Source organism: Drosophila bipectinata, chromosome XL, assembly GCF_030179905.1.
Source record: "Drosophila bipectinata strain 14024-0381.07 chromosome XL, DbipHiC1v2, whole genome shotgun sequence".
Classification (NCBI taxonomy): Eukaryota; Metazoa; Arthropoda; class Insecta; order Diptera; family Drosophilidae; genus Drosophila; species Drosophila bipectinata.
This window is the reverse complement of record NC_091734.1, coordinates 14,425,607-14,449,876: the sequence shown is the minus strand read 5'-3', so window position 1 is coordinate 14,449,876 and position 24,270 is coordinate 14,425,607. Positions and strand designations below refer to the sequence as shown.

The following is a 24,270-nucleotide window of genomic DNA, read 5'->3' as shown; positions in this document are numbered from 1 at the left end:
GTTTTTCATGAACCTACTACCAGATTACATTGTAAGCCTGGCCTCTTGCTTTTTATTTAGAGCAGCAATGGCATTATTTGTTCACTTAAAGTAACTGAAAACATTTCGCCATGTTTTCTACTTTTTCAACTCTCGGCCAATTGTTTGTGCAATTTGTGCTTTTTTTTTTGTATGAAATGGGAATGTTTATATGTAGGTATTTTTCTTTTATTCCGCGTGCTGCGCTTTTGTGTTCTGGTGGCCTTTTGTTAATGTGTAAGTGCTCGTTATTTGTGGCGGCTTTGTAGAGGGGGCTATAACCCCTTTTAACCCTCAACCCTGACTGCTGGCCAAAAAAAAAAGAAGGCACTTTTGTGCACAAACACATGTAACTATTGTGCCACTGATGCGTTTTTAATTGTGTTTATTTCCGGCTGGGTGTGTGACACGTCATTTATTAGCTGCCACGCCCCTTGGCCTTTGAAAAACTGCCTCCCATGCCCCCCTTCCCCCCCCCCCTCCCTTTCCTTTTGAAAGTGTCGATCAATCTTGATATTGCAGCAGCTTAATTTATTCGCTGACATTGTGCCCGTGATAGCCCAACCCTTTGGTATTTTTTCTTTCGTCACTGGTATAAAAAACCAGAATGAAAATATTTATGGCTCTTCGGGGACCCTGGGAGCGAGACGATACTGATGACGATATTTCCGTTGTTCTTCGCTATTGTCGTATATTTTTGTATATTTTTCGTTTCAGCTTTCTTTGTTGAAAATTTTCATCAGAATTTATGCAAAATATCTGGATTTTTTCGCTTCTGTTCTGCTGTTCTGTTGTATTGGAAGTGCATTGTTTTTGGGCGCCAGATCCTGTCAATAATTCTCGGATGATGGGCCATCAGTCATATCCAATTTCCAAATAATTAGCTCCGGTTTAATTGCTCCGGGCATGCCGTCAATGTGAGTTGAAAAGCCATCACGCGGTCGGTCAAAGGTGGGCTGGCATTCGGTCTAGGATTTCGCAGCCCATTAGATCTGGCTACTAATCGAATTCCAAATATACACATACATCTCTGTCTCTCTGTGGGCTGTGTCATGAAATATATATATAAGGTTTCCAAATACCAAAAACCCAAAACATTGGCAATGCCTTTGCACTTTTCCGCTGTTCTGGAAGCATTAGTTGATTAGCCAACCAGTCTTTAGTTCTCAGTTGCATGTCACTATGTTGCCAGAATGTAAGCCAAGGATGTAGGAGGATGTAGGAGGTGGAGCTGCTGCCAAGGATCCTGCAAACTCAAATTCCAAATTAATGCTAATTGAAGTGCATGCACACTCGTTCTAAAGGCCTAAATGCCCCAAATGCCCGAAATTCGTATTAAATACCTTGAAATGACTTGAAGAATGTTTATTTCTGACAGTCTATGAAAGTCGGATGAATGTCAGGACAATATGCACAGGACATACATTGTATCTGCATGCATATTTTTGAAAAAAAAATTGCATCCACACACGCATAGTTGGACATGGACACACACAAAGGAACACAATGCGAATTGCTGAGTACAAGCGTTATTTAATTAATTAATTTTCATTAAAAACACGACAAAATGCGACGCCAAATAGAGCGAGGCAGGGTCGCGAGACAAGGACCCACAGGACACTATACAGGAGAAGCAGATAGGACTGCTCATGCTCCTGCTCCTCCTTCTACTCCTGCTCCTGTCAGTCTAGCTGTCATTTACAATTTTAATCTCGTTGTGCAGCAGTTTAGTCCTTAAGTTCGGCCAGCCAGTCAGCCAGCCAGCCCTGCCCTGCCCTGGCCAGGATAATGAACAGTGCGGCGGGCGCTTAAGGATACGGTCAGCCTGCATCACATCCTTTTCGCATCCTCTCGCACCTGTAATTAAACAATTGCGCATGCAGCAGGCGGCACGGCGTACCGAGCAGGGACAAAGGCATTACCCCGCTGGCCAACTTCGCCTCTCGAATTTCATGGCTAATAAATCACTTTTAATATTAATAAAACATAAATCACGGCAAACTTAAAAAAGAGAGATGCAAGCTCGGGCAGCGCCAGCAGTCTCGGTTTGGCGCCTTTTGTGTTAGATGGCCAAGAAAGTTGTCCATAAAAAGGGTCCCAAAGAATTTACCAAGGTGGCAAGGACAGAAGTAAAAAAAAGCCACAGGAATGAGATTCTGGTTCTTAAGCTTAAAGTTGGCTAAGATTTTGGCAGCCAGCAGGGAACCAAAGTGTTTAAAAAATGATTAAAAAGTGTGAGCTTAATTGCCTTCTTTTTTTATAAATTTTTTGAAGAGTTATGGCAGCAAATTGAAGAGAATTTTTAGGAATAAAAGAGGTTAAATATCACAACTGTTTGGGTTCTTAAAAAAAGTTTAAAAAATATATAGAAATAATAATTAGTCACTGCGGGATTCGAACTTGAAGAAGATACGAATATATATAGTATTTTTTGAGGTTCTAGATTCCTCTCCTTTTTTTTATTTTCCATCATGATACTTTCTAATGTTAAGAATATTTTATTTATCTTGAATCTTTATAAAAAAAAACGTACCTTAACTTAATACTGTCGTTTAAAAAGATCATTTCTTCAGATAATTTGAAGTTAAAAAAAAAAATTGACACTGCGGGAATCGAACTCGAACTTGAAAATAGTATATTTTGAGACTGTCTCCATCTCTCTCTTCATTTATTTTTCATCAGAATACTTTCTAAAGTTAAGAATCGTTCCTTTCTTTTGATATTTTTACTCATCTTTCATCTTTATAAAAAAAAGAACCTACCCTAACATAATCCTATCGTTTGGGGTCAAAGATTTTTCACTTTGATCTGACAGAAAACATTTCAAAAGTGTTTTATTTTAAAACCCCATAACTTAAAGCTTAAGAATCTAAAGAAATGACTTGTTTTTCCAATCAACAACCTATATAGATTATAAAAGATATCTCCAAAACTTATCTGATGACTTCTCAAACACTTTCATATTCAAACAAGATCACTTAACTTTACACAAGTTACTTAATTTTTAATAAATGAGTTTCTCACCTTCTAGTTTTATTTTTAAAACCTCGAAACGAAAAAAAACGAAAACACAAAAGTCGACTTTCTGGTCCGAAACACTGGCCAACACTTGAAAAAAATTCAAACTTGGAAAACGAGTGACGTTTCTCTTTCGAAAGAGCACTTTTCAAATCAAAAAGTGATTTGTGATTAACATCTGTATATATTTTATTTTATTTTTTTTTTGGGAATAATGCTCAGAGCTTCAGTAATTTTGTGACACTTTTGCGTTTGAGAGAGATTGATTTCTATTGGATCACTTGGCTTGGTTGGCCGCAAAAGAATTCTCGCAAAAGAATCCTGGTTCAGTTCAGCAAGGATAACACGGCTGTCGGCACCCGAGTCAGAGTTGAGAATTTTTTGAGAATCTGAAGTGAACTGAACCGACGCGCTAGGAAGTTGCCCGAGCACTGAACCTGTCGCGCCAAGCGCGTTTCGCATTGGACCGATTTTGACCTAGCGCAATGCCAGGACGCTACTTCGTGAGTCCTGGCGTCCCGTTATCCAGAGTTGCCTTTATCACAGGCCCACGCAGCACGAAGTTGGCCGATGCCGACACCAAAGCCGAGCGAAAGGAGCGATGGATGCTTCGTGTAAGGGAGCCGAAGTCATCAAAGTTCCTTTGGCAACATGTTGCTAAGCTTATAAAGCAACATTTTAAATATGAACTGACTAAAAAATATATTTTTTGAGTGTTTTAAATTTTAAAATTATAAAAGATAGTGTGGATTTTATTAAAAAAAAAATTGATTTAAAATTATTCAAAAGATTAGTTGCAACAAGCACTCATCTCTTAAGCTTATAAAGCCCTGTCCACTTGTCTAAAACACTAACTAGTATTTTTTTTAAATAGTCGTACCTTCTTGGTTAGTAATCATTATATGGCTCACCCCTCTGGTCTTAAAAAAAAAAAAATAATTAAAATTGCAGCCGGCAACGGAGCGTTAAATAACTTAAATAACTGCGGCTTTTGCAATCAAAGGCACTTTGCTTTGCTCTCGCTTTGCGAAAATTCACTTACCAAGTGCTTAAAGTACGCCCACGCCCCAGCCACCCACTCGACCGACCGCCCACCCACTACCACCCCTTCTTTTTTTTACCAACGCTTTCCTCCACATCACTTAGGCAAATCAAGGAGACCAATAAAGACAAAAAGGCGGCAACACTTAGTCCTGACAGCCCGCGATTGAAGGCGAGAGTCGCGGCAAAGTCGTCTTCTGCCTATCATAAGTCTACCTCCTAGCATGTGGGTAACGAAGGCTGATGAGTGTGGCAACGATGAGATGAAGATGTGGGTGGCAGGTGGCAAGGTGGCGAGGTGGTAAAAGGCTGGGAAGGTAAAAGCACTTTTGCGCTTGTTTTAATGAAATTCAATGCGTCGTCGACGACGATGCTCGGCGGCAAACCTTTTCACCAAATGAACACGAAAATTTTCATCAATGGTGGCTGGGGCTGCGGTGGCGGTGGATGCCAGAAAGGATGCCAGAAAACGGGGTGGCCAGGATACCCCGAAAGTATCTAAAGAAACCCACTTTCATGCTCCAAAGGTAAATTCATTTGGCTCTACCCAGACCCACACCTTGATCTTAATGAAATGTCATCAACTTTGAGGTGTTTATTGCGCTGACAAGATATCTACATATATACAGGACTATGACAGGACTAAAGGACTACAGGACTGTTTGTGTGTGTACCGCTTGCTACCCTTTGAGACCCAACCCAAAAGTAATCTTTGGGTCGCAGGATATCGGAATAAGGTGTGTGTGCCTCAGCAAGTAGAACACTTTCATGTATCATAAATTGTCCAACACTTAAAAAGTGATTACGTCTGCGTGTTCCCACTCCTACCAGGACTCCCGACTACCGACTCCCGACAGGACTGTTTGGGATCCTTCCTTTTGCCAATCCAATCGAGTACATCAATTTATAGAAGAAGCTATAACGAAGCTTAGCACTTTAGATAAACAATTTTGTGCAAGTTGTTAACTTTTACGATGACTCATTAATTTTGTGGAATCTCACTTGTAGTTGTTGAACGAAAATGGTTTGAAAATGAATGTCGGGGCTAACCCATCCAGCTAGTTTTGCTGAATTGTTGTTTCCCGAAAGTTGTTTGTCGATTTTAATGATGTGACACTAAATACCCACCATATCCATGCCGCCCCACCTTTTTCAAAAAACCTCATTGTTCATTGTGTATTTTCAGAATGCATTGTACCTTGTGACTCCCCAGGGACCAGGACATCCCCTTGAAAGCCAAAATCCCAAAACAAAAACAGTAAACAGTCAACGGTAAACCGTAAACAACAAACAACATCATCTCACATTTGAAACAGATGACAGCACAGCAACACATAATTAAAGGCCTCCCGGAGGAGACCTTTCGCTGCTGGCTTTTGGTAGCTTTTTGGGTTTTGGTTTGGGTTCTGGTGCGGGTTCGGGTTCTGGTTCTGGTTCGAATGTGACACAAAAAAAACCATCTCATACCCGAAATCGGAAAATTTTAATCTGAAATCCGGATTCGGGAATCAGGGGCCCGGAAACCACGCAGTCCTTTTTCTGGAAATTACGGCCTAAAACAGAGTCTTTGCTCACAAGAGCATGTATGGCTAATCGCTTAAGTTGTGGACGTTTCCAGAGCTTCCCAGGAGGCTCATTAAAATTAAAATTATAATTAAAATCATTAAGCTGAATGAAGGGAAGGTGATAAAGACTACAGGTAACCCACAAAATATTAAAAAAAAAAAAAAGAAAGAACTCAAAGAAGTCTATTGCTTTCTACAAAGAATGGTATTCTACGGAATCTTTTGGTAAGTTTTAAACTTTTATTTTATTTAAGAAACACTTTAAAACCCAAAAAATACTAACCCCTGAATACGAAACTACTTTGCACTGACCTTCTGACATTTTTTTTTTTTGGGTAACGGGCACAGTATGAGTGACATAGGACTCGACTTTTTCCGGCTATTTCTGTTTTTTTTTTTGCCTTTCCTTGTTTTTTGTTTGAAAATCAACAGTCCCCCGTGTTCTGACCCAGGTTTATTGGTGTTGTTGGGCACAAATCGCTACAAAATGTAACTACTTTACAGCGACAACATTGCTAAGGGTGTTTCGTTGGGGTTTCTGGGGGTGTGGCTGGGACCGATTATCGGGGCAAATTAAGGAATTTTCATTGAAAAAAACTTGCCAGTCACGCAACAATCATTTGGCCTGGTCAACGTCAAAGAAGCCCAATGATTGCACAGCGAGAAATAGTGCTGGAATAAAGGAGAGTTTAAAGAAAGAAAAGTATATAATGCCTGGTACTTGTAAAGAATCTATAGAAAATATTAGCTTTTTAAACAGACCTAAACAGATAAAAGTAGTTCTAAAACAGACTCACTCTCTGAGGGACAGTTTAAAGAAAGAAGAGTAGACCTTCAAAACTATGTATATGATACCCGGTACTTATGGAGAATAATAAATAGACCCTAGTAGCTTTTTAAACAGACCTTCTCCTAACAACCTAAGAACATTTACTCCTACTAACCCTCTTCAACAAATACTTGGTATATTATTACCTATTTTCATACTTTTTTAAAAGAAAGTCCCCTTATTTCTCTTAGTGCATCGTTGCCTCCCCATTTTTGCCACCTTTTGGCGCTCGCCGACTGTCCATCAATGGAAATATGTGTTTGCAGGTCCTGACTCCCAGTCTGAGGCCGAGTCCGAGTCCTAAGTAACTCGAGGACCCCCGTTGCCCCATGCTTTATTATTTCTTATTGAATAATTATGGGTCATTTGTGAGCGGCGACGTGGTGGGCGTGGCAGAGATACTATCTAGGGGTGGGAGTGGAAGTTGGGTGGAAAAAGAGGGTCGCCTTGTCGCTTCACGTGCTTATCTTGTTTCCGTTGCTTCATTTAAAAGTTAATGGTTGCTTTTAATGTCCGGGAATCGGAGCTGGACTTGGACTTGGACTTGTAACTGTGTGACTTCCCCGAGGGGGATGACATAGTCGAGGCGGTTCAATGATGGAATGGGTAACTACATCTTCCCAGAGCCAGGTCTAGAGCCAGACCGGTGCCCTCAAATTGATTAGGTTTCTGCCGCAGTGGCGCAAAATCATGGCATACATTAGCGACGACCCCCCATTGGGCCAAAAATGTTTTACAAATTGAAAGTTACGCAACAATTGACCAGTGGGTGAGGACTACCCCACGTCCGACGTCCCACGCCAACAAAAATAAGTGAAAGTTAGGGAGGACAGACGTCCACCCGAAAACATAACCGCATTAGTGTGTTGTCTGCCACCCGTCGGTGGCTATTAAAGGCGAATGTTATTGAATCATTAACACCTGGACTCTCACCTCACCTCACCGCACTTCCAACTAAAACCGAACTGAAGTGAACTGAAAAAATGATGCCGTAAAGTTGATTAGAAGTCACTTAATAGCAGCGGATGTTCAGGTTTATTACAATTTGTAACGAGAGCCCCCGAAAAGCACTCCGGGGTTTCGTCCATTTCTCGTTCTGCCAATTCTAGCTGTCCTGGTAGTGCTGCTGGTTGGGCTGGTAGAGCTTATAAAATATGCAGCAGTCGCGTGTCTGTTTCCAATAAATACAAAGAAGTGAGCTGGCCCCGGAGCTGAAGGAATTCGCGCATAGCCCATATCCTTGGACCATTTGAACTGAAAACGAACTTGAACTCGAACCGGACGTGCCACCCCACGGCACTTAAATAACCGTAAAGACACCGCCGAATGTTTTTCGCATTGCGGGTGTAAAGTGATTTTTGTATTTTTTTTTTCTTTCCTTCTTTATATGTTCTTTAAAATTTACATCAAGACAGTGGGTTTTTTATTCGAAAAGCTATCAATTAAGATGGGTTCTTAAATAGAGACTTAATGTCATAATATATTCCATTTTTTTTGTTCGTCCTTCGAGCCTATTTCGTTATGGCTATGTATATTTTCCAAAGTTTGTATTAAAATGAGAGTTTTTTGATTTGAAAAGTTATCAGTTTCAATGGCTTTCTAATGGAGAAAGCCATAATTTCATAGCTTATAATATTTCGGAATGCTTTTGGTCCTTCTAGCCTATCTCTTTTTATTCATACTTAAAGTTTGAATCAAGAAATGAGTTCTTTTATTTAGAAATCTCTCCAATTAGGAGGGTTTTCTTAAGAACTTAATATCCCAATAAGTAAAATTAGATTATGAAACATTATTTTGGTCCTTCGAGACAAAAAAAGGAATAGGTTTTTTATATATATGTCTTTATGTCTATATTCATCAAGAAACAAGTAATTTTGTTTGAAATGTATGAAACTATTAAATGCTTTTGGTCCTTTGAGAATATTTTATGACAATTTTCTTTAAAAAAACTTCAAGAAAGGAGTTCTTTGGGATTTAAAAAGCTATCATCTAAAATGGAATTCTAAGAGGAATTCTCCATATTATGATTTATGATTTTATTATATGTAAATGGTACATCATAAAAGAATACTTTTAATTAAAAACCTTTCAATTAAAATGGTCTTCTGAGAAAGCCTTAATATCATAACATATAAAATGTACAAGCCCCTACATATCTGGCCTGAACATTGAGAAACAGAGTTCGTGGCGCAGAATGTTGGCAACAATTTTTAAGTACAAAAATGATGCAAGACAGCCGACGAGACGACAAGGATTGTGAAAGGGGTTTGTGGGAAAAGTCAGGGGCAGTGGCAGTGGCAGTGGCAGGGGCAGAGGCAGAGTAGTATTTCAGCTTGACAGCCGGCTGACTGAGACAGGTCCTGCTCCTGCCTGCCTGGAAGGACGCACGCTTAAGCATAAGTACTTCCGACTTTAAAAGGATGTCACATCCGGTTTCGCTTCTGGAGCGTGAAGCGCCGACTGCCGACTGGCGAATGGCGAACTGGCGACGCGATAAGGCCCAGGTCCTTGGTCCTTGGTTCTTGGTACTTGGTCGTAGGTCGTAGGTTTCCTGGTTGGTTTTTGGTTGCAGGTCCTGCGACTCGACCACAATTTAAGGTGCAACAGTTTGACAGGCTTAAGCCCGTCAGTTGGCTGGTAAAAAAAGAAGAGTTACCAGAGGAAACAGTGAACGAGCAAAGCGGCTTAGAAGAAGGCCACCTCAGGCTGGCCAAGAACCTGGCTGGCCGATAAGAAGTTATCTTGTTTTACAAATCGCTTTTCAAACTTCACGATCAATCGCTATAACCAGATTTCTCCGTCCAATTTCAATTGAAAAGTTTATATTAATTTTTTTTTTTTGAAAACTATGCTGAATAAAAACTTGTTCTAATGAGTTTTGAACGCGATTGCTGAGACAATGGCCTGATGCTGACATTTATGCAGTTTGACAACAACAATAAAAGCTTAAAATAAAAAAAAAACCAAAAACACAACAATGAATGCAAAATTGTTGTTAGAGGCGAGGCAAACGCGACAATGACAATAGAAATCTGCCTACCTCTCAGATCTCTTGGTTCTCTCGGAGCTCTACCACCCCTTTATGCTACGCCTCTGCATAGTGGATAGTGGTATAAAAAGCAACCAAGATTGATGAAGAAGCGCCACAAACATAACAAAAAAAAAACAAAAAAAAAAGAATAAAATGTTACCAGGGAAGAACTAGGGACAAAGAACCCCGTTAGTATCTGTATCTATGACAATCTGTGGCAACAATAAAAAAAAAAAAACAGAAAAATAAAGCCAGAAAGGAAAGAAGAATGCGGCAGTGGAAACACGCAATGGAAACCGCGAAGGAGGTTAGGCGGGAAAGGATCTAACAAAGAACTAAGCGCCCTAAAAGAATAAGGAAATTATAGAGTTAAAGAACCACATCACATTTATATAACAGATCTCCCAAAAATTAGAGAAAATATATATTTTAAATACCAGACCCTAAAATAAACTTCTCTCAGTGTATAGAGTTGGGTGGTAGGTAGGCTGATTGTGGGTTTAAAAGAAAAAAAAACAAAGTGGGTGGACTGGGTCGGACTAAAACAATACGTTTGACAAAAGTGGAGTCAATTGCAACGGCTGCTGCAACCGTACGTTGCACAATGGATGCAAAAAAAAAGAAGAAGGGATATAGTGAGGTGGTGGGGATGGGGTGAACGTTGCAGCACCGCATAATATGTGTAAAGCCAAAATGATTTGTTATTCGAAACCGAGCAAAAAGATAAATAAACAAAAGAAGATTCCGTTCTTCTATCTCCTCTCCATGGCACATACACACCACACCACACTACACACATACATCGTTCAAGCCTTGGGCAGACAAAGACCCGACCCTGGGATGAAACAAAAACCCAAGAAAAAATACCAGAAAATTTTTAATAAGTGCCACAATGCAACAGCAACACACCAACAGCAGTAGCAGCAGCAGTAGTAGAAGGAAACCGGGAAGATACAGATACAGATACGAACACAGAATAGAGATGAGGGAGAGCAATAATGAATGCTCGGACTTGCAAACACACACATGCACATGGACGACAAAAAAAAAGGACGAAGGACATGTGTGCTGCCATTAGAAGTCAGCCAGGGGCCAAACACCAAAATCCAGACAGCGACGTTGACGGGATGTCAACCAAAACGTTTAAGCGACATGGCCAGAGCCAGAGCAAATAAAAATTGTTGCATTTCCACAACCACCAGGACCACCACCACCACCATCTCTACCACTACCACTTGTTGTAGCTTTAGTTAAAAGTACAGTGACTCCGGGCTATTGCAAAATTTATTCAAATTTAGAAAAGAGGTGGAAATTTTGACAAGAAGAGGTTCCAAAACTATAAAATTAAAAGCCTACGAAATAAACCGAATTGGTTGAACATTTTATCAGTAATTGCCACGCAGGACAGCGCCTATTTCTGCCCCTTGTTGTAACGATGGCTTAGAACCAGTTGCATCTCGCTGGGGGTAACACCAGCCTTGGCCCAATCACAGATGTTTCCCAAGCACTTAAGGCAGATTTTCTGGCCTTTTGCTCGATCCCCTGTACATTTGCAGACATCAAACTTGACGTGGCGCGCTGAAGATGGAGAACCACATTATAGAACTATAGGGCTATAGGTCCCTAGAACTTACGATTGGAGGCGCCGTTGTTGCGTTGGCATTTACTTTTTAGAATTGACTTCACTTTCTTTCCACCTTTACCCCGTTTCTGGCAGTTCTTAGTGGACCTCCTCTGGTTCTTGGGTTTAGCGCAGGATTTCTTTTTATTTCCTCGGCTCTTTCTATTCCTTCCCTTGGGACTCTTCAGGGCGGCACTGCCACTCTTGCAAGCCTTGGATGCCGCACGGCGCATGGTGGTCCGCTTTTTACGGCCACTGTCCACGAGCGAATTTCTATACGCCATTTTCAAATCAAGGAGTGAAAAGGGAAATAGAATACTATTTCGAAAAAAATTTCTAATTTTCACGACGAAAATTAATATAAATTTTTAACTTTTAATTTTTGGTTTGTCCTCACAGTTTGGAGTTCAAACATTGAATGACTAGAAATGGGATAGGGCTCTGGGGCTACAATTTGACATTTCGGTTTAAAGCCTCAAGGCCTACTTGAGAAAGAAATATTTGTAGAAATTTGAAAATATTATTTGAGATGAAAATATTTAAATTTGGAATACCAAAATGAAATTCCAAACGTAAAAAAAGCAAGTCCTAAAATAAAATAAAGCAAATTCAAAAATGGAAAAGCAATTCCAAAAATAAATATTATACGATCTCGCATCTCTTAGATCTAGTTTGGCGTTCATCTTGGAACTTGGGAGGAAAATACATGCAAATTATTTTCCTTGAAATTCAAGTTAAATCTTAAAACAAAAAAGGACAGCTAAATCGTGATAAGTCCTTGCAGTTAAAACTGCATTTATATATCGCAAACATTGAATATAGGTGGCCGATCCTTATGAGAGTTTTATAATAAAACCCATTTATTGAAAAAGAAAATCTTAAAGAAATCGCAAGCTTCTATCTTCAAAAATACCAAAGTTGGTATTGTTACCAAACATTGAATACCATTTCTGATGAGTCAGTTAGATGGCAGCTATAGGATATAGTCGGCCGATCCTTATGAAATTATAAGATGGCCAGAGCCAGAGCCAATAAAAATTGTTGCATTCCCACAACCACCACCACTACCACAACCTCTACCACTTCTAGAATTAATTACTAATATAGTGACTCTGGGCCATAAACATTTATTGAAATTCAGAACAACTTTTGGAATACAGAAGGTCCAGAAATATAAATTTTAACATCCTTAGAATTTGTTTTGTAGAACATGCGGGACTGCGCCTATTTATGCCACTTGTAAGGATTGTAAGAAGGAAGGTTGTAAGGAACGGTTTGCATCTCGTTGGGGTAACACCAGTTTCTGGTCAGCTGCTCGATCCTCTGTGGAATCCTGCAGCCATTTAATCGGACGTGGCACACTGAAGATAGGGAACCACATTATGCAACCTATAGGGCTATAGATCCCTGGAACTTACAATTGGAGGCGCATTTCGCTGACAATTAAGATTGTGGATTAACTTGAGTTTTGTCACACTTGTCCCCGCATGAGGTAGTTGGACCCCCAGTTGGGTTCCTCACGAATCTCTTGAATGGTTTGGCGGCGGGTTTCGTCGCTACGTGACCAGTACGCTTATCCGGATTAAATACCGATCGATTCTTGTGGGTCTGTTTGGGATGTTGGGTCTCCTCTTGGGCTTTTACTGTCACCATTTTGAAATAAAATTATAACTGAAAAAACTAATTTAAAAATGGGAAAATTCCGACACAATATTTTTAATATTCAAAAAATATCTGACTCTCAATTTTATATTCGACCTCACACTTCGGAGATCAAACTTCGAATGACTAGAAATGGGAAAGCAGTTTGGGGCTACGATTTGACATTTGGGTTTCAGGCCTCAAGGCCTACTTGGGAGAGAAATATTTATAGAAATATTTATAGAAAAATATTATTTGGGAGGAAATTATTTACCAAAAATAAATTCAAAATTTAAAAAGAAAAAGTTCTAAAAATAAAAATAGAGCAAACCCAAACATGGAAAAGCAATTCCAAACCTAAGATGTAAGATAAATAAAATAAAAGCTGGCATCACTGATCTGCTTTGGGGTAAATAGTCCTTCTTAGAACTTGAGAGGAAATACTTCACAAAATTAAAGTCCAAACACGAAATAAAATATAATAAATAATAACCTGAAAAAGTGAAGTCCAAAAATAAAAAAAATGCATTGTATATCATGCTTTGGACTTTGGAGGAAAACTCCCAGCAAAATTAAAGTCCAAAAATGATTAATGCAATTCCAACCATAAAAAATATGCGATCTGGCATCACAGTGATCCTGTTTGGCCCTTATACAGGCCTTTATTTCCTTTAAGTTTAAACTTAAAAAAAAAGCAAGTCCAAGCATAATGTATAAAAATAATTGCATTTCCACGAGGACCACCCCCACATCTACCACTACCAGTTGTACCATTAATAACAAATACAGTAACTCCGGGCTATTGCAAAATTTATTAAAATTTAGAAAAGGTGGAAATTTTGACAATAAGCAGTTCCAAAAATATGAATTTAAAAGCCTAAGTATTTAACCGAATTTTTTGAACATTTTAGAAGTCAACTGCCTTGCAGCTCAGCGCCTATTTCTGCCCCTTGTTGTAACGATGGCTTAGAACCAGTTGCATCTCGCTGGGGGTCACACCAGCCTTGGCCCAATCACAGATGTTTCCCAAGCACTTAAGGCACATTTGCTGGCCTCTTGCTCGATCCTCTGTACATTGGCAGCCATCAAACTTGACGTGGCACACTGAAGATGGAGAACCACATTATAGAACTATATGGCTATGGATCTCTAGAACTTACTATTAGTCTTGCGCTGACAATTTCTTTTTGAGGTTGACTTTGTTTTCTTTCCACTTTTACCCCGTTTCTGGCAGTTCTTGGTAGACCGCCTCTGGTTCCTGGGTTTAGCGCAGGATTTCCTCTTAGAGACTCGGCTCCTTCTATTCTTTCCCTTGGGACTCTTCAGGGCGGCACTGCCACTCTTGCAAGCCTTGGATGCCGCACGGCGCATGGTGGTCCGCTTTTTACGGCCACTGTCCACGAGCGAATTTTTATACGCCATTTTTGAAATCAAGGAGTGAAAAGGGAAATTAAATACTAATTCGAAAAAATAATTTTCAATTTTCACGACGAAAATTCAAATTCAAATTTAAACTTTGAATTTTTAAATTCGACCTCACAGCTTGGAGTTCAAATATATAATGACTTGAAATGGGATAGGGCTCTGGGGCTACAATTTCAAATTTGGTTTAGCCTACTTGGGGGAGAAATGTTTAAAGAACTTGGAAAATACTTGCCAAAATTTCATTCCAAATTTAAGTAAAGCAAGTCCTAGAAGAAAAAAAGGAAACCCAAAAATGGAAAAGCAATTCCAAAAATAGAAAAATTCGCAATCTGGGATCACTGTGATCTGGTTCGGCGTTTACAGGCCTTTATTTCCACGGCAGTGTTTGGCATTCGACGACGAAGAACATAAAACATATTTAGGCTCACTGCATAAAAATAAAACGGGGAGGGGCGAAAAAAACAAGACTGGGAATAAAAACTGGGGCAGCTAGAACTGCAAAAAATAAAAAACAAAAACTTAAACAATAAAAAACGAACAAGATAGACAAAAAAAAAAAAATATGTAGAATGATAGGCGACTGGAAACAGCAGAAGCGGCAAACGGAATTGCAAAATGCAAACAAATAGTCCACAATTTTAATAACTCACATTTTGCGGCAGCGTTTGGCGGCATTTCGAAATTAAAAGGGAGTCCCGGGAATGTGGCAATGGGTGGATGGCAGGATGGAGGATGGTGGATGCCGCACAGGACGAGGTCTAGTGGGGGGAATCCCACTATTGTCATGGCTGGGCTTGTAGCTGTAGCTGTGCCATTGTGGTTTTTTTGTTCTACCATGGTGGCTTGGTGGATAACTTGCTGGCCGATTTTCACTTTTAGCTGCCCTCAAATATGACTCCACAATGCGATCGAGTTGGCTGCCCTGCCCTGCTCTGCCGGGGAGATGTTGCATGCCGCAGACAACACAGGCTTAATGATTCAACAGCTGCAGCTGCGAATTAAAGTCGTTAGACATCCTGTATGTAGCATAATCTAATTTAAAATACTTGATATTAATGTTGAATCAAAGCCATTTGGTAAACAAAGTAGTTATGCCACAAAAATTCCATGCCACACGCGCGTGTGTCCTGATGAAATTCCGAAACAAACATGAATAATGGAATGCATTTTTCGTGAATATTTTTCACAGAATCGCAAGTCTCTTATTCCGTTCACTGCTTACATTATTTATCTGAATGATTAATAATATTAATTTATTTTTTTTTTGAAATTAATAACACCTGAAATTATTTCGTTTCGGTTGCATTATCGGGTATATATTTATTTGTATACATTCACAAGAGTTCTGGTGGTATACATATGTTAACCGTTTTCCGTTTTGTTTGGAAAGAGATTTTTCAATTTTTCCACTTTGTTTGTTTGTTAATTGTGTAAAATTATACAATTTAATTGCACACACGAGCCGCAGACATCGGACCTGCTCTACAAAATTGTACCATCCAGCCGGCAAGTTTACCTTTTGCGTTTGCCCCTCCTACCCCTCACCCCTCCACCTCCATATGTATGCAGGCAGGTGAGTGTGTTGCATGTGCAACAATATTCACATTAATTGTGCGACTCTAATGATGCGCGGTATCCGCTCGCTTATAAATTTAATTAATGCGCAATTTTCACTTTTAGCCCAGTTGGCATTTTGTATTTTTGGTTAGCTACTGACTGCATTTTTTGAAGGCAACTTCCACTACCAATTCCAATTATTGTTAACCAATCCGATGAATAGCATTTAATTAGCTTTTCCTACTTTTCAAACTATAATTTGAGGCTTTTATTTTTCATTTAAGGACATGATCAATCGTTTAGAGGTATGAATATTTATGAATATGAGCCATAACCTCCATTTAGAGGTATGAATATAAACCATAACCTCTAAATAGGTGTAAGTTTTTCTTTAGAGATATTAATATAGAGATATGAATAAAAATAATTATTAGCCATAACCTCCATTTAGAGGTATGAATACGAGCCATAACATCTAAATAGGTGTAAGCTTTTCTTTAAAAGTTCATAATTTCTAAAATTTTCAGTCTATAGCCTTGAAATAATTAAGGTTGTGGCTTGTTTTACTATCTCTTAGCTTAATTTTTTATCAAAAGATATGGCTAATCAGGTTCAAACACTATCTTGTATGAAAGCCATTACCTATAAACAAATTTGAGATTTATTTTCTTTAGTTCTTTATTTCTATAAGTCAGAACCTCTTATTCGCAAAGCTATTTCTCCTTGTCTTGTTGCTTAAGAAACAAATTTAATCAATCATATTAAGGGGTTATATACAGCTGTACCGCGCAATAAATAAGTGGTCAAAATTTGTTGATCGGATTAGTAGTTTTTTAGTAATCGTGTCCACCGCAAAGGTAATTTCGAAAAATCAAGATTCTGAGATAATCGCGTTTAAAGTTTAACGTTTGTTCAAGTTTTATGTGCAGGTAATGCACTATAAATAGCTACAACTTCGGTTCTACTGCTCCGATCGTTATGAATTTTTGTGAGAGTATTCTCAACAGTATAGACTTAAAGAATATGCAATAAAAAATTGCAATTTTTTCATCTATCACAACTGTATATAACCCCTTAAGACATGATCATGAACCATGGTCATAACCTATAAAAAGCAGAAGTTTTCCTTTATAATTTATTAGTTTTTGAGTTTTTCTAATAAGAATATTTATAATCTTCAAGAATGTGGATATCAGAAACCTCTTACTCTCAAAGTGTTTTATATACTTGTGTTGTTTTTCTTCAAAAAATTTAAATATTTTAAATTCATTTATGTTTAAATATGATCTTGAATATGAGACATAAACTATAAAAAAAGGTTAATTTTCTTTTTTTAGATCTACGTTTATAAAAGTAAGCATCTTTAGCCTTATAATCATCAGCCAGGTCTCTTTCTCCACCGTCTGGTTATCCTTGCCCTGTTTTTAATGTTCAAACACCAATATTCCTATTCAAATACGATCATTTATATTCAAACATGATCTTGAATATCAGATCCTAATTTTTAAAGCCCTAAAGTAATCCTCAACCTCTGTCCTCTGTCTCCCTCGACACTCTTGTCATCGTCGTCCAATACCCAACCCCGCCATCTAGCCAATAATTTAAATGTTTTCGGCTGAAGGCCAAGGGGGGGTGGGCTTGATGGCCAGGGTGGGGCAAAGGGAGGCAAAGGCCATGCGGTCCACAGACCAACATCAATTTAAAATCATTTAATAAATTCGCACTAAATTTCAATTCCGTTTTCATTAAATGCCACATAAATTATACGCACTGTGATGGGTGATGGGTGCTGGGTCGGAGGGCAGGAGGGGGATATTGTGGCAAGGTTGGAATCGCTCGGATGAGACAGAAGTAGGGGGAGGAGGGGTGGCAGACGGGCGATAGAGAGGAAGAGCCTGCCTGTTGTCAGCTGGGGTCGCTGGGAGCCGCCGCCAAATCGCGTGTTACCATATTTCGCATTCGTTTTAAATGCCGCGTGCCATTTGCGCATAAAATGCTTTTAATTTTTCGTTACATTTGTCGTTCATTCTGTTTTTGTAGCTCTTGTTGTTGTTGTTTCTCTTGTTGGTGTTGTTGCTTTTCACAGACTCCCCAATTTTGGATACCCGCCACCTCTGCCACCCCCTCTTTCGCTGGCCACTTGATTCCTGCCACCGTTTCAACGCCTTTTGCGTCCCCTCCCCCGCATTTGAAGCTTCATACCCACTTGGCCACATTTTCAATTCGACCTCAATAAAATTTACGCCCAAAGGCGGCAGACAGTTGGCAAGAGGGGTGAGGCTTTTTGGAGGGGTGGTCGGTGGGCCAAAGATAACTGAGGCAACGGGGCGGATGAGTAATGGGATATGGCTGTTCTTCGAATGCTCTGATTTTTTGGAAATAATTATGAAATCTTCCTATAATTGTGGTTCTTTGTTTAAGTATTTTAGTCTTTTATTAATTTTTAATTAATATTTCTTTAATTTTAAATCTTAAATATTTTATTTCAAATTTTTAAAATTAGTTTAATCATTTTTAAAAATATATAGTCTTCCATTTAAAGGGTTTTCTGGGTTAAGGTATAATATTTTTTCAAGAGTCTTGACTCTTTGTTGTGGCATAATTTTGTTAAAATATAGACATACCTCCTTGTTGTTGTAGGCCTTGTTGTTGCTTTTTTTGCTTATTTTTGTTGTTGTTGTTGTTTAATACTAACTCCGTCGCACCCCATTGCCCAAAAAAAGTGTTCATTTCCCTTTTTGGCGTGTTATCATCGCCACTTCCGGTGCGCGTGGTTGCAAGGACGACAAGGACAACAAGCTTCAAGCGACATTGAATATCGCCTGGCATATAGCCATATATACTACTAATACATATATATATTACTCAAGCCATATGTATATAAAGACCTGAATATTTAAGAGCCTAGACTGCAACACAAATACCTTTTCAACTTGAAGTCTAGCCGAGGTAGCTTTTGCTTCTCCATGCTGACCTTTGAACTCTTTTGGCTTTCTCTTGGGCAATTTTCCAATTGACTCCAACCCCCTCTTTGGCTGGAAACTCTTTTGACGACCTTGCCGAAAACGTAAAATAAAATCGAAGCTTTGCCAGCAGCACCGCCTCTGTTCCGAGCGAGTGCAAAGTGCAAACACAATTTGAATGCAGCCTCTGCCATCAAATCGAGTAGAAAAACCCACTTTGCCCAGCTGGGAGCCTCTGGCTGCTGGGAGGTACTGCGGAAAACTTTTCACTTAATCGCTTTTCATTGCGTTGAAGAGCCAAAAAAAAAAAACCAGAAAGGGGGAAAAAGCTAGAAAAGAAAACCATGCAGAGCTAATTTGACTTTATCTTCTGGATGGCAAGAGTTTGTTCTTCTATTGTGTATCCTTTGAAGTTTCCCCCTCTCCCAAGTAAGTAGGACGAAGCTTTAACAAGTAGTCTATGGTTTAAATTTCAAATCCAGTATTTGTCAAAAAAAGGGCTGGGCCTAGGGCTCAACCCAATTCAGTTCATTCTATAGGTTTATACAGAACACAGCGTATCCAACAAAAAAAATACAAAACACAAAACAAAAAACAAAAAAAAAATAATATTTCGAATTTAAAATTTGTGAAATGAATTTTTTTTTTTCAAACAAAAACAAGAGAAATTTTATTGGAATACTTGGACGTAATGGTGTTGGTGTAAGTAACCAGAGGGAGATACCATTCTCGTATCTGAAGAAGCTCAAGGCTGTTTTTTCAGGTCGACGTTAGAATTCACATCCGGGCTCTGATATTTGTGAAGGATCAAGGACAAGCACTAGTGAGGTTCATCCACGATCAAGTCTTCATGGACTGGGACTTCACTTGCCATCAGAATTGCTACTCCGGCCTAGTAATTCCTGGTGGAAGGGTACTCCTATGACTAGTCAGAGTGTCCTCACTTACTGCGGGTCCTGTTTGTCGATCAGAGGTCATGGCGCTCCTTGCAAGACCCATCCGAATCCCATCCTCGTTGCGATCCTCCTGTTCCTGAAGTTTCTCTTTGTTTTAAACTGTATTTTGTTCCTATCTGTATGAAGTGTAGTTTAAAACTAAACTAAAAATAATTAATGTTTTGTGTTTTTTTTAATTAATTATACTACAAGGACATTAGGGGTGGCATCTTGCAGCTGCATCCTGCAAAGGTCCTTGAAGGCGTATGGATATTCCACTATTAGATATTCTTTATGGGGTTTCGCTTAAAGCTAATTACATTTTCGCATGCGATATTTGGTCAATAAAAAATATCGCATGCTATATTTTCTTCAGGCCCCAAAAAAGTATGCTACCATTTTTTTCTTTGTCGTTTTTCTTTGAAAAACTACAAAATTTCAGGTTTATTTTTAAGCTTTCAATTTATTGAATATTTTTTTTACATTGTAGCGACAGGTATACTAGATTTTTGTATTTTTTTTCGGGGAAAACTCAAACCTGCTTGGTTTTTGGGCAAAAAATGAACTAAAAAAGCTATGGGGGCCACAAAAGTATTTTCTGGGAAAACATTTTTTTGCGCATTCTGTAGCTGCGTTTTTCAAATACACTTTCCAACATTTGACAGCTCCGACTGTCAGTGCCATATGCGTTGGTGTGCTATCAGTGTGTGTGTGTGTTTTTGTTGATTTTTGTGGAGTTGTTTCAGGCACAACACTCGCCCTCCTTGCCACACACTGTTGGCATTCATTCACGTGGCAATGCCATCGTCAACTCGACCCTGGCCCGCTGGCTGCAGTTGTAAATAAATTTGCATTTTTGTCAATTTTGATGGCGACCACACACATACACACCCACACACATGCATACATATACAATAGACATGCATATGTAGAGTAGGGGTATGGAAAGGACACCCCTTTTACCCGAAAAATGATTGCAAAGTATGTAGAGTTTGTGGACTCTTGGTGAAAATTATCAATTGGTTTAGAAATTTAAGAGTTTTTATAATTAAAGAATTATTTTTTAAATTAAAATTAACTAAAATATAATCTCTTTAAGGGTTAGAGACTATTTTTAATCAATTTCTAAAAGTAATATTACCCTAAACCTAGTCCTAGCTGAGACCAGCCGCCCCTGGTTTACCTCCAAAAAAGGACAATGCCTGGAACCTGAAATGAAAATGAGAATTTGTACTGGGACCTTGATCGTCAGGGGGATCAGGACTCCTACTCAGCCTGGGCTGGGGGTGGAGCCTTGGTTCTCTGGCAGGAGGGGACTGGGCACAGAATTTGTTGTTGAAATGGTCACAAAGTTGCTGACTGCGTTTTTGGTCATCACTTTGTCGTCATACTTGTGGTAAGCCATTGTTGTTTTTGCAATTGCTTTTATGTCTGTGTGTGTGTGTGTGGAGGTGTTACCAAAAATTAATTTGCATAATGGACATACACACACACACACACACACATACATAGACATTCCAAACATTAGCGCAGCTTTGCGGGTCTGAGGGCCAGGACTAGCCAGAGAGAGAGAGAATGGCGAGGAAACCAACATTTCTGGCATATTTCAGCGCACATTCGCACATTCACACTCGCTGGAGGGACAGAAGAAGAAAGGATATTCGTTAAATCTGAAATAAAATCAAAAAACAATGCCTTCCTCACACAGACGACATACATACGCAGTGACATATTTGCGGACATGTCCTTTTGACGTCATTTATTAACTGCGAATGCCGAACAATGTTTGCATTTTGCATTTTTGATTGCTCTTAGGGGCTTGTTCTATACTATTCAAGCCTTTAAAAGTCCTTATGAAGGAAAAAAAAAAAAAATTTTTAATCATTTTTAGATAAGGTTCCAAACCTTGGTCCTAAGTCTAAGGATAAATAATACAAAAAATAATATTTAATCCTTTTCAAATTTAAAGATAGAAACTCTATCTGTTTTAGAATTATCCTTTAACTCTGGTCATTGTCCTTGGCGGCGGAAGTGCTTCAAAGCTATGTTACGGCTTGTCAGACACTTTCGTCCTTTCGTCTCCCTGAAAAACTGAAAAACTTGCCACCAAAAAGTGCCCACATAAGCATAACAATAAAATCCAATTGATAATGATGGCTAGCTGCCATTTTTGGGCCAACCATTATGTTTGAAACCGGAAACGGAAGTGATTCAAAGGAAGAGTTTTTGAAGCTCACGGTTTTTCTTGTTTTTTTTTTTAATTTTTGGGAAAATGTCAGAGTTATAATCACAGACAACAATTCGTATTTGGTGATGGCTGGATTTTGTCTCGGTGGCGTTGTTAAATGTCATGTTAATTCCCTCGTAATACGCGTGTTCATTATGTTAAACACTTAACATGTGGGGGGGTGGTTGTAAGAGTGTCTGTGTGTGTGTGTGTATGTGTTGTGGCCTTGTTTGTTTATTTGTGTGCATTATCCTTGTTGTACATGAGAGAGTTCTTGTCAGCTTCGTCATCCTACAATACATACATATAGTACATGCCATCCTGTGCCCCCTCTCGACAATAAATGAAAGTGTAACACACTAATTAGTCTTGTATGCGATTCATAATGATAACGGTAATTAACATGTGTGTGTGTGTGAGGTGGTGTGTATATGTGTGGGTGTGTATTATGAAAGCTTAACAGCAACAACAATGCCAGAAGCCAGAAGACCCAGGCTGGCCTTTTTTTTTTTTGTCTTTCCATCAATGCTTGATGAGTGGTGGTGGGGTTTATGCGGTCTAGAAAATCATGAATTTGACAAGATCATGAATTTGGTTTTAGATCATGATTTTATTATAATCCTTAGGCCTTAACCTTATAGGTTTTAAATAAAAGACTTTCTTAAATCACAATTTCTAGTCAGGTGTATCTGCTTTCTTGCCTTTTTGTCAGCCACACACTCACACACACCTACACCCTTCGCCGCCCTTTTGGCCCTCTCTACTGTCAGGCCACCTTAGGCGCTTGTTTATGGCCCAAGTGTTGCCAGGAACCAAAATACCCAACCACGAGCACACTTCCCGCACGTCTCGCTGGGCAAACACCACCCACCCTAGGAAATGTTTACACATCAGCTAACACACACACACACAGCTAGGCAGGCGGCAGTGTAGGCGTGGCAGTCGCTGGGCACATTTTGATTCTCGCAGGATGCCATGTCATGTTTTCATTATGCTCATGTGTCTAAACAATTATCCTGCAGGCATAATTATGCCTGACGTTTATAAGCTTTGACACTTTCGGTTTTTGGTAACATGGCCCCTAGCACTCGGTCTCTCTACCCCTCCCCTCCTCTCCAAACACAGCTACACCTCTTGGCCAGGTTTAAAGGTTATATGTGTGTGTGTGTGTTTTTTTTTTGGGGGGCTTACATGGAAATGATTACAACTAATTACGATGCACTTAGAGAGTGCGGGGAGTTCTCTAGAACTCTAGACTTGTGCCGGAGCGGAGGAGTACTGAAAGGACTGAAGGACTGCACTCCCAAAAATACCAGGCAGGACCCTAACCCTCAGGCAGGACTCAGGACTGACTGGTTGGGGTGAAAAATTACTGGCATGGCCAAACTTATTTTGGCGTAAAATTGAAAAATTCTTTTGTATAACAGGAATTAAGAGTAAGTTGATTCTTTGTTTTTTCTTCGGCTTGCTTATGTTTTTCTTTTCTTCTTTTGCTGGTCTTCGGTTCGGATTCGGTTTTTCGTATGTCCTGGATGGCTATGGAGGCTGCTGCTCCTTGAGTGAGTCCTGCCGCATCCTCATCCTTATCCCCATCCTGGTGCCTGTGTTTACGCTATTTTATTATGCAAGAAACAAAAGTTTCATTTGTTTGTCCCGTTCTTCGTTAAGAAAAACCATCAATCATTCGCCGTGTAGTACGACGATGTCCTTCCTCCTTCAGCTCCTTCTCAGAGGACGCAGGACGACACTGGAAAGCGCAGTCAAGCAGCCAGGATAGAGCCGACAGATTCGGGGAGAAACAGTGGCTGGCTGGCTGACTGGCTGGCTGGCGGCAACAAAAATGTTTCATTTTCACACACTAAACAAATTACATGCCGACAGACTGAAGTGTCCTTTTGTTCTCCCCCCCTCACAGGCTCCCCCGGCAACACATTCCTCACCACCATCTTGCCACCATCTAGGTGGCAAATAGTTTCCATAATATGCTCCGCTGACTGCTTAGATGCGCGAAGCTCTCATCCTCTCATAGCCTGCAGGATATCCAGGATGTACCTGAGAACCGCATTTAACCTTCTTTCGCTTCAAACAAACTTTACAAGTTCAAGGATCAATTAGAAAAGCTTGAGGATACTTTATCTTAAAGCTTGAAACCTAAATTAAAACAAAAGGCTGATTGGAGAAAACACAATTTTTATTTTGGAAACCATTCTAACCAGACAGTCGAGAATGGCCATTTGTCGATTGGCAATTGAAATTCATGCTGAGGCATTTATACATTTCACCTTGGCACGGCATTTGACCTTCAAGGGGGGGCGGCCGCAAACCGACCAACTGAGCTCGAAGGACCAAAAACTTAACCCCAAAAACCGAACCGAACATGAACCTGTTTCTCGTTTCTG

At 39.5% G+C, this 24,270-nt stretch overlaps 2 protein-coding genes and 3 long non-coding RNA genes across 7 annotated transcripts in view; 2 read left to right on the top strand and 3 right to left on the bottom strand.

Annotated features, from left to right (window-relative positions):
• The window catches only part of LOC108129026 (uncharacterized), a 59,699-nt gene that overhangs the window by 26,791 nt on the left and 8,638 nt on the right, over positions 1-24,270 (top strand). Inside the window, exon 4 of one of the 3 annotated variants that reach the window (XR_001773543.3) lies at positions 5,264-5,771. The exons of 1 other annotated variant lie outside the window; for it this stretch is intronic. This is a non-coding gene — a long non-coding RNA (uncharacterized lncRNA). Of the gene's footprint in view, positions 1-5,263; positions 5,772-24,270 lie in introns of those variants that run through there. One more of the 3 variants, XR_011442896.1, reaches the window with a different exon arrangement.
• LOC108129016 (uncharacterized) lies at positions 10,769-11,546 on the bottom strand. Its single transcript, XM_017246940.3, has 2 exons — positions 11,137-11,546; positions 10,769-11,080 (listed from the first exon to the last, which is right to left on the bottom strand). The coding sequence occupies exons 1-2, from the start codon at positions 11,405-11,407 to the stop codon at positions 10,914-10,916; spliced, it is 438 nt and encodes a 145-aa protein (XP_017102429.2). The 5' UTR covers positions 11,408-11,546; the 3' UTR covers positions 10,769-10,913.
• LOC138926156 (uncharacterized) lies at positions 12,235-13,072 on the bottom strand. The gene is made up of 2 exons (XR_011442526.1): positions 12,542-13,072; positions 12,235-12,484 (listed from the first exon to the last, which is right to left on the bottom strand). It is a non-coding gene; the product is annotated as an uncharacterized lncRNA (long non-coding RNA).
• LOC108129017 (uncharacterized) lies at positions 13,558-14,329 on the bottom strand. The gene is made up of 2 exons (XM_017246941.3): positions 13,925-14,329; positions 13,558-13,868 (listed from the first exon to the last, which is right to left on the bottom strand). Exons 1-2 carry the CDS (start codon positions 14,184-14,186, stop codon positions 13,702-13,704), a joined length of 429 nt encoding a protein of 142 aa, XP_017102430.3. The 5' UTR covers positions 14,187-14,329; the 3' UTR covers positions 13,558-13,701.
• On the top strand, positions 19,156-19,822 carry LOC138926119 (uncharacterized). The gene is made up of 2 exons (XR_011442484.1): positions 19,156-19,411; positions 19,473-19,822. It is a non-coding gene; the product is annotated as an uncharacterized lncRNA (long non-coding RNA).